The sequence below is a fragment of the Toxotes jaculatrix genome, chromosome 2 (assembly GCF_017976425.1).
Source record: "Toxotes jaculatrix isolate fToxJac2 chromosome 2, fToxJac2.pri, whole genome shotgun sequence".
NCBI lineage: Eukaryota > Metazoa > Chordata > Actinopteri > Toxotidae > Toxotes > Toxotes jaculatrix.
In genome coordinates this window covers 27765119-27775445 of record NC_054395.1, presented here as the reverse complement: position 1 = coordinate 27775445, position 10327 = coordinate 27765119, and the positions used below count along the sequence as shown (strand labels likewise).

At 42.3% G+C, this 10327-nt stretch overlaps 2 protein-coding genes across 2 annotated transcripts; one reads left to right on the top strand and one right to left on the bottom strand.

The window, feature by feature from the left end:
- The first annotated feature begins 5 nt into the window (after positions 1–5).
- On the top strand, positions 6–2481 carry LOC121194356 (P2Y purinoceptor 1-like). Its single transcript, XM_041057209.1, has one exon. The coding sequence runs from the start codon at positions 1197–1199 to the stop codon at positions 2175–2177; it is 981 nt and encodes a 326-aa protein (XP_040913143.1). The 5' UTR covers positions 6–1196; the 3' UTR covers positions 2178–2481.
- Positions 2482–2499: 18 nt separating this feature from the next.
- On the bottom strand, positions 2500–5443 carry LOC121194261 (UDP-glucuronosyltransferase 2C1-like). The gene is made up of 2 exons (XM_041057023.1): positions 5329–5443; positions 2500–4100 (listed from the first exon to the last, which is right to left on the bottom strand). The coding sequence occupies exon 2, from the start codon at positions 4096–4098 to the stop codon at positions 2500–2502; it is 1599 nt and encodes a 532-aa protein (XP_040912957.1). The 5' UTR covers positions 4099–4100; positions 5329–5443.
- Between the last annotated feature and the right edge of the window lie 4884 nt (positions 5444–10327).

Sequence of the window (10327 nt, the reverse complement as noted above, 5' to 3'; positions counted from 1 at the left end):
ACTCTGTATAGGTACAGAACAGGAAGTACACCGTGTCCAACAAATACACTCTAAACAAGATATTTGTTTTATTTTTCCTTTATCACAGCTGTTGTCTGAAATCCCTTAAACTGCAGCTTTGGTGATTATTTCGGTTTTAATAAAGCTTGTTAATTAATCTTCAGAGGGCTGAGGAAATCCTGCAGCCTGAGTTGTCAAACCCAAACACTGAGTGGTGATTGAATGAGCTGAAAAATGCATCTTGGCCAACCATAAGAAAGGCTCTTTCACTTACTCATATTTGCATGTGAGAAACTCAACCTTTGCACCTGAAAGTTACACTGTCGTATTCGTTTTTGAGATATATTGAAAGATATTTCCGGTTTACACCAAATTAGGTTTTGTTTTCATAGTTTTGGCCATCATTTGATAACACATTTGCTGGGATATGGGAACTAGGTGACATTGCCACGGTGAAGTTTGTCTGTGCAAGAAACGTAAAGATTGGAACGATCACATAAGTTGTAAACCTAAGCTGTGAAGCAGTTTAAATCACTCTATTTGGAGGTAAAAACAAAAGTGAGTGTATCTGAAATATCTATGAAAGAAAACTGTGCGTGCACAACTAGAATATGTGTGGTTGATCAAAGAAGAACCATGGAATTAACCAGTAAACTCTGTCAGACATTTACAACAGTCTTTTTCTTTTGGCTTTATTTAAACCACATTGATCATGTTACAGATCATGTTTTTTACACGTTTAGAATTAATGCTGTGATGTTTCCACATACCCAGATGTTTCTGTTACAAATAAGAGAGAATAGCAAAATTACATAGTTAAGACCCATGTTATACTTATCAACAATTATTCTTTAATTATATTATCATTTTATCTTTCTTTAAAATTCAACCAGAGGGACTGACAGTGAAATGAACGTCATCCAGTTTCCTTACATGTCTAGTGATCTTGATCAATCTCAAACTTGTGTGTGTGTTGGGTGTTGGGTGTTGGGTGTTTGCACATATGGTTTGTCTCATCTGATAAGAAATTCAAGAGAAGTCTTAACAGGAAGTCCAATAAGAAAAAAAAGTGACAAAACTTTCTTTCACTTCTCATAAATCGCCCTGTTTTTCAAAAAAACAGCAGAAAACACAGAGAGAGAAGGAATCGTGCTAACTGCTTTCCAGAACTGCTGTCTGTCAAGAATCTTTACAGAATGAAGAACACGTCTTGTCCTCGCATCAGCTTTGACTTCACAGGCAGATTCCTGCCTCCTGTTTTCATCTCAGTATTCATCATTGGTCTGGTTGCTAATGGATGGGGATTGAAGACTTTGCTGCAGAAATGGAAGAAACTAAAGATCATCAATGTGTTTGTTCTCAACCTTGGACTTGCAGATATGTTGTATCTGCTCACACTGCCATTTTTGGTGGATTACTACATCAGGGACAGTCAGTGGATCTTTGGAGATGCATTCTGCAAGATAACAAGATTCTGCTTCAACCTGAATTTATACGGCAGCATTGGATTCCTCACTTGTATAAGTGTATACAGGTACCTGGCTGTTGTTCATCCAATAAGAGTGATAAGATTAACTGTCACCCATTCTGTGACTATCTCAGTCATGGTTTGGCTGTTGGTGGGTGTTCAGTGTCTTCCAGACATGTTCTACACCAAAACATTTGGGAACAAGCCTGGGAAATGTTACGAGACCACCCAGAAAGCTTTTGTCGAGGATTACCTGAAATACAGCCTTGGATGGACACTGACAGGGTTTTGTATCCCATTCCTCATCACACTGGGCTGCTATGGACATGTGATTGTTGTTCTCTGCCGCAAAAATACAACCGACAAGGTACTGAAACAGAAATGCCTGAAGTTGTTGTTTATTTTGATCCTTCTCTTCTCTGTTTGTTACATCCCATTTCATGTGTTAAAGAACCTAAATCTCTGGTCAAGAGTTCTGAGTAAGATGCTTTGCCGTGAATGGTCTAATGGAGTTTACATCGCTCATCAGATAAGTCGTGGCCTTGTGTGTCTGAACAGTGCTCTCAACCCTCTGGTTTATCTCCATGGAAATGAGGAAATTCCTGCTCAGCTCAGACAGCAGCTCCAGCAAGCTCATCAGATGTTCAGTCGTTTCCTTCCATCAGACTCTGGCTCTGTGTCTGTATCTGTGTCTGTGACACAGATCTAAATCTTAACACAAGTGAACATGTTCCATCGCAATTCTGTGTTAAAAAATAATGTGTAAGATGTGTGTATATGTATATATATTGTTTTTATAAACAAAAAATAGTCACCAGTCACCTTCCCCTTTTTTTGTGACTTCCATAATCTGAGCCAATGCATCATACAAATAAATGATTAATTGAAAGAGAAAAATAACATTGTGAAGCTAATTCATGATACACTTTAATTACATTTGTGAAATTTGCAGAGAGATAATTTGTTGAAACTGGTTTTACATGAATTTGAATTTCCAGCACATCCCCACTCATTTTTTTCCATCGGGTTATCTATTCACTCTTAGACTTGGACACGGACTTCTTGGTCCATATGAAACGTCTAATGAGACATCTACAGGAAACCCAAAATAGCACAGTGATTAACAGACCAAACGCTAGAAAAACTGCCATCACATCTAGACAGTGATAGGCATACCACGGCAACTTATATGACTCGGTGCGCAGATGTGCTGCCCCCTTGTGCCTCATGACGTACTCAATCCAGAAAACGGCACTTTCTATGGGTTTCATTGGTTTGTCACGATGAAGCTGTGACAGTTTGTGCATGTTCTGTTTGTAGGGTTTCTTTGGGTCTAGAATATTCTTCAGAGCACTTGTCAGAGAATCAACATCCAAAGTTGTCACATCAACAATCTCAGCTACTCCCCTGGCCTTCATGCGCACCATATTGTCGGGCTGGTCAAAGATGAGAGGAATGCCCAGAACCGGGACACCATGGTAGATGGCCTCGTAAAGTCCGTTAGTACCCCCGTGCGTGACGAAAAGCTTGGTTTTAGGGTGACCTAGTATGTCATTTTGAGGCAGCCATTCAACCAGCATGGTGTTGTTGCCTAGTGTGACAGGTCTTTTCCCGATGTGTCTCCACACGACTTTCTGAGGGATGTTGGCAAATGCTGAGGCGATGATCTCTGATATTTCAGGGCCAAGGTCACTCAGCAGGGTCCCCAGAGTCATGACCACCACCCCGTGTTCACCAGAACTCTGCACAAATTCTTCTAAATCTGATGCAAGAGGCCTGGGCGCCTTACCCTGAAACCCTCCGATGTACACGACATTGGGCATGGTGGGCCGAGGGAACTCCAATGTAAAGTCAACCCGCATTAGCCAGAGGTCTGCTCCCTGGATGAGAGACAAGGTGCTGACGTCGTGTCCAAAGTATTTGTCACACACAGCCTGGTAAGGCGGATTTGAGACGTAGTAGTACATGTAAACCATCATGCTGTGATAGATCATGTTACTGAACCTTTGAAAAATGTCCATCTTGTCAGAGTAATGGGAGAACAATTGGGGGACGTAGGACAACGGAGAAGGAGCAATGGCAAAGTGCGCCTCTCCACTGAAAAGCCAGCGCACATTGAAAACCAGGGGAAGTTGGAGATAGTGAGCCAACAGCACTCCACCTGGAAATGCGGGGTCAGTCAGAAAAAGATCGTACCCAGTTTCCCTCAACTCCTTAACCAGTGTCTTATTCTCAAAGATGCTGACGACCAGTTTTGCTACAACTTGCTGGTTCTCCCTGATCATGTTGAATAAATTCCGATAAAACTCAAAAAACGACCACGGTGAGCTTTTATACTGTCGGATCTCTATGGACTTCTTCAAGAAAGAGGTCATGAAGGCTTGGCTCTCTATGTTTTGGGACTCCTCTTGGGTAATAGTGATGGAGTTGTAATGGGGTGAGACTTCGGCCACGTACCAGCTGGTGGAGGAACGTAGCACTGTGATTTCATGGCCCTGGGAATGAAGAGCCTCCACCAGGATTTTCATGTTCAGCCAGTGGCTCCCATCTACAGGATAAACCAGCACTTTTCCACCATCGCAACTGGAGGAAAACAGCAGGACGAACACCAGAGCTGCATATGGCCCCATCACTGTAGAAGAGACGCAGACCTTACTGGGGAAATATGGGCAGTTCATAGAGTGGTTACGCTGCAGAAAAATTCCACACATTAACTCCCGTATTATCACCTTAAAAAGTCGTCATTGCGAACAATTGCCCATTTATGCATTCATTCGAAATCAGGTTTTTGACCATCTGAAAAATATCAGTATAATGTACACTCTCTTAAAACTTATTTTATGATGAGTTTCCCATCAGAGCCATTGTGAGATGTGTGCACACACCGTAGAATTAAACTGGCCTGACTGAGAGCTTATGGGGAAATTGATATGAGAAGTTGCTTACTAACATTACTTTTTAACCACTGAAGCCACATGATGGTTTGACATAGTCACAGTTAATGTATCAGTTCCTCTGAATGCTAAAAGCGAATCATCTGGTTATTTTAGTTTTTGCTACCAACTGCAGTTTCTCAGCAGAAGTCTGGCATCTGGTGCCACACACAAATTAACCTCAGAAAAGTAATTTTACTGGTTTCCAGCAAGTTGATTTATTTACAAATAACATCTGTATGTAAAACATCATTCCTTATTCCTTCTTCCTTTGCCTAGTGTTTAGATGTATGACAGTACTTATGCTCTTGTGCTTAGAATGAGCATTTGACAAATGTGAGCTAGATGTGTCTCTTTAAAAGGTGGTGGTTTTGTTCAGTATTCTGTCACACAGTGCACCTTGACTTTGCTAAAGCTGAGCATCTGCTCCATTTTGCTCTTTGTCCAAAGTCTCGCTTTTTCTTTTTTTTTTTCCTGGAACTGTTAAGTAATGTTCAGCACCAATTAACCAAGTCAAAGTCCTACAGTTGATATGTGAAAGTGTCATGCATCAGTTCTGTATGATTTAAGCATGTAGTCTTTAGTGTGTAAAACTTTAAACATATTCAACTAACATTAAAGCAGATCAGCAGCATTACGTGACAAGACTAGACTAGATTCAGTTTGAGGTCAAATGCCAAAAAAACAACCAAAAAATGAAAACTTTTTGTTTAAATAATCTTCTTGTACAAGATTTTTTTTTTTTTCCAGCAGTTGTTTGTTACAGTAGATACAAACTCTTATATAATGAAACAACACACTGTTCTGCAGGCCTGCTTATGTAAAGAAACTGAATAACCTCTGCACAAAAACCACAATGTCCATAAGAAGTTAAAAACTTAGCACACAAGCAGAGATGTGCAGTTTGTTAGTAAAATAAATCCTCACCTCAGGCCTCTGCAACGTCAGACTCTGTGACTTCTCGTCCAAATCAAGACGAATCCAGCGTTTGAGGTGATCATGCAGCAGTCCTGCTGAGCCATTGGTTGAAATGCAGGTGAATATATAACTCTGCATGTCACTGAGTGAACTCGTCCATACTTCTGCCAGACAAATGTGGCCATGTGCAGGTGTTTGCTTTTCTGCCCAAACAGTCTGGAAATAACTTATTTTACAGAAATATTAAAATGATAATGATAAATGATTAAATCGGGCGGCCGTGGCTCAGCAAGTAAAGAGTCCAGCTTTAGACTTTGGACCGGCCTAAGATGACCGGCCCCCCATCCCTCTGCGGCCACGGCTGTGGTGCCCCTGAGCAAGGCACCGATCCACTGTGCGTAATAGATATATGGGTGTAATATATGTGGTGATTGATATGAATGATTTTTACTCATCAAAGTCTGATTTCAGGTGACAAGAATGTGTGGTATATAATCCACAGTATTTCTGACTATGCTGCATCTGTCTTCTGCCTTCTTCTTGCAATGTTGCAAGAGTGCAATGTTAAATGTATGGAGTCGCTGCCATTTATGGTTTCGAGTAGATAAACAACAGACCACAGCTGCAGGCAGCGGAAATGTCATGCCTGTCGTCAAGATCTTGCTGCACTCTGGCCATCATTACTCAGAGACGTTGTTGGTGGTCTAGTAAACTATCGAGCAGATATTCAGTGGTTGTTTTGATTTTAATCATTAGTTTTACCTTGTATAGCTTAATTTACTGCTCTGACCCTCATCCTTACTACAGACCAATTGTGTACAGTAGATAAACAAAGGAACAGGAGTGCATAGGTCGCCTGTGCCAGCAGCTTCTTCTGGCCCACAGTTCCATTTTACTGTTAGCTGACCTCTAGTGGCCGTAGTAATTATGACGGGAGCAAAGTAGGAAATTAGTTTACATAGTACATACATAGTTGCACAGGTTCTCTCTATACACTTACTGATAAAACAGTATGCTGTGATGATACGGAATGAATGAACACTGTATAGAATTAATATTTAGTGTCTGTCAACAGCACACTAAGAACTGACCATGTTTAGTTTACTTTTTTAGCAGTGAGACTGCAGGTCTGGTTTGAGTATCCTTTATTTTGTCAATTTTCTATTCTGAACACGTAGCATAGTCGAGACCTAAGTATGTACTTTGGACCTGAGACACTCTGTTTCTTAGTTCTTAGTTTCTTTAAAAAGAGCATCAGTTGTGTTGCCACTGGCCTCATAACTCTGTGTGTCGATTGTGTGGATGGTCTCAAGCTGCTGCCTGATTGGAGTGTAGCACAGAATGGAGCTTCCCCAGCTGGAACACATGAGGCTCGGCAGGTGTGACAGTGCAGGTGAGATCACTGACCAACTGCTTCTGCAGAGAGCATGCCAAAACATCTTGCGCTGGGGTTTCTACTACAGCTCCATGTGTCGTCCTATAATGCCGTGCTTCATGCAGCTATGAAGTACGGTAACTCCCATGTTGAGAGAAGCAGTTGCAGCTGATATACGCTAAATAAGAAATAGGAAGTTATGGGTGTAGCTCTGTTTTCTTGTTAACTGGTGGAGCTGATGTTTGCTTTGTGTGTATCCCACTCAGCTGTTTTGTTTCATGGAGTGACTCTTACTGGCGTGGCTTAATGAACCCGTAACGTTTCAGTTTATCCCAGAACAGGAAGAGATGACCATTATTGGTTATCAGTGCCCTGCTAATCACTGTCCGAGAGAAACTGCTTGTTAGACTTTGAACACAGGCCAGAGCTGGTAAATGATGCTGCCTGTTTGAGTTTAATGGAATGAGTGACATTAAGGTGTGAGTACTGTGACTTGATCATTTGACATGTTGCATTGCTTATGAAAAACAGAAATGAAACAGATGATTTTCAGCATCTGTCACTGACAAGCTGACAAATCTCTGCAAGTATCTTGAGTTCAAAGTAACCAGGTACATTTGCTCAAGTTATTTACTTAAAGCAAACGTTTCACATTTTGGGAAATTTGCTTATTCTCTCTCTGGCATTAGACTTTGATGATACCATTCTCATATTATCCTTGTCTTACAGCCAGGTAACGCAAAGAACACACAGACTTTGGCACACAGAATATAAAACATGATAAAATAAATAAAGCATGTATATATCAAGTATATAGCAAGTGACACCCCTAAACGTGGAACTGCAGTCAGCTGCTGCTTAGCTTAGCTTAGTAAGAAAGACATTAAATAGAGATGAATGACCTTTAGAGGTGCCAGTATTTTCACCTTTAGTCAGATCCAGGCTAGCTGTTCCCCACTGTTTACCGTCTTTGTGCATATTTCCTAAAAACTATTCCCTAACGAACAGTTTTGCGGTACTTTTGTACTGTTTTGTACATTTCTGCTTCTTTTACTCAGTTCAATTTTTTTTTCCTGAACTTATCAGGCAAATTTTCTTTGGTGTATAACAGCTGTAGTAAAGGAGTCAAATACTCCTTCCACATCACATGTATGACTTTAATTCCAGCGGCGGAAAGTAACTAAGTACATTACACGTCCAATGAGCAGCAACTGTCACTTTCATAAACTGGGCCAGATCTAAAGCTAATGTTTAAACTGCCCTCTAGTGGTAAGAAAGAAGAATTTCAACTCTGCACTTTTCAAACTGATAAACAGCTTGTGCTGCAGCAGCCCTGCTCATCTGAATTCATGAGAGGCTCCGACGTCTGCTATACTTGTCTCGTGTGACTCTGTCGCTCTCGCTCTGACTGAGAAACCAGCTGTGTCACCACAACAGATGCACAGCACGGTGGCTTTGGATGCTTCCCTGCTGTCTGACATCACCACAGAGATTTTGGCAGCTGCCCTCAGGCCTTTTACATCATGAAACAGACGGAGGGGCAGACGAGCAGCCCGGCCTCAGGTCCTCCCCCTGCTGCCTACCTAGTACGGCTCCTTAGCAACTGTCAGCTGACCTGCAGTAGGTAGTGTTCAGTGAAGCACACACATGCACACAGATGGAAAAGAGCTGCGAGCCTTTGCTGCACACTCCTCCATCCACCACACAGGCCTCATGGCTCTCACCATGAATACGTCCATAGAAGAGAAAACACTCACACAGACTCCTCTGCTCAAGATCTGGGTGCCATGGATGGGCTGCAACTTGAACCGCAGGAGGGGATGTAAGTGCAGTAAAAACCTGTCTCTGCTTGTCTGTTCTGCCTTTGGTTTCAGCAGGTGGAGGTAGTGTGTGCGGCGGTCACAGGTGTGTTTTGTATTGTCTGTGCTGGACCTTTAGCTTGGACCCCTCTCCTCCTGTTGCCTCAGGACTGAGCTCAGTCCTGTCAGAGGGTGCAGGTGGACAGGCAGCAGTCTGAGAGACACGCAGGAGTCAGCCATGGGATGACAGCCAGGCTGGACCAAACCAGGTCTGAGCTGGCTCTCTGTTCAGTGTCTGATGTGGTCCTTTGAGGATTTTGCTGACGCAGCATACTCCATTCATAATCGAACAGCCTGCAGGCTGACACTCTCCCTGTCCCTGTATGGACACGCAGACAGGCCATCCGGGTACTTTTGGGGGTACAGCTCACTGGCAAGCAATCCTGCAGTCTGCGTTATAAAGTACTGGGTCTTTTTTGACCCCAGAGACAGACAAGCATGCAGCAGCTGGGTCATGACTGGGTAAGAAACACACAGAAGGTTTGGGATTCTGTTTGCGTGGACGTTTTGTGAGCAAGTAATGTTGGTTTATCTCAGAAGTCACTCAGTGGCTCATCTCTCCAGTCAGGAGAAAAGTCTGGGTTTTCATCATTTAAGCCAGGGATGTCACTAGGATTTGGAAACGGGGGGGTTGGCCACTTTTGGGGGGAGCTATTTATAACTGTCAGGGAAAACTGCAGTAATTTATTCAGTATGAATATCCCTGTTAATTTCCATAAAATCCTGTCTGTATCGCAGATGACTGTCAGATCACTTTGACCCACCTTAGCAGCAGAGACCTGTCACTCTCTGACACAGAATGTTAGATTGGTAACACGATGGCTGATGTTTTATTTGTCAGAACAGGGAGGATACTTTGGTTTATTACTGACAAGGGACTCTGTGCTGTGGGAGTTAACTAATTACTGCCTCCAGTAACGATGACTAACTTTCTTCTTTAGAAAATTCCGAATATCCATTTCGTTGCAGTGGCGCTCCTTTTAATCATAACAAACGTGTGTCAGTACCGTACAGTCTGTGCAGCGTACCAGTGAAAGGTAATAGTGAAAACATGGAATGTATTTTTATTAACGCGGGCATCTTCTCGGCGATTAGACAAAAAGTATTTGACTCGCTGAAGCAGCGCATCGCCTTGATTTCCTGTTCAAGGGAGCAGCAAAACATGGACTGGATTCTGGTTAACATCGGCTTTCTCTCGGTGAGAAAGCGGATTGGATTGGCTCTCTCTATGTCGCTCGGAATTCAGAATCAGATCTATTGGCCAAGCTTGTGCATAGAAACAAGGAATTTGACTCCGGGTTTTCTTTGCTCTCAGGCAGTACAACAACAACAACAACACAACCAATGGAACAACAACTTTTTTTTTTCCACAGTTACCAATGATGCAAGACCCCCTAAAATGGGCCTAACGACATCCATGATTTAAGATTCATTAAATAATTGTGAGCAGTGACACAGTCTGAACCAAACTCTTTGATTTGTCCAGTAAGAATGATTGTGTTTATGTTGGGGACAGTGTTGTGTTTACCTGAGCTGATTTGTAACCGTCTGCAGGGAAGACTCTGACACTTTAACTCACCTGGACATTAGGAGTGTTTTGTTCTTGTGACTGTCACACTGTGCTGCTCTGGTTGTTTCTGAGTGACTACCTGAGGTGGAGGAGGGGGTGGAGCATCTGGTTAGTAAAGAGTGAACTGGAGCTCTTCTTTAAGGGTGTATTTGACTTTTTGCAAACGATTATTTCATTGTTGTAACTTCTTTATGTGTCTGTGTT

Coding starts and splice junctions, on each gene's coding strand:
- LOC121194356 (XM_041057209.1), top strand. CDS start 1,197: ATGAAGAACACGTCTTGTCCTCGCATCAGCTTTGACTTCACAGGCAGA.
- LOC121194261 (XM_041057023.1), bottom strand. CDS start 4,098: ATGGGGCCATATGCAGCTCTGGTGTTCGTCCTGCTGTTTTCCTCCAGT.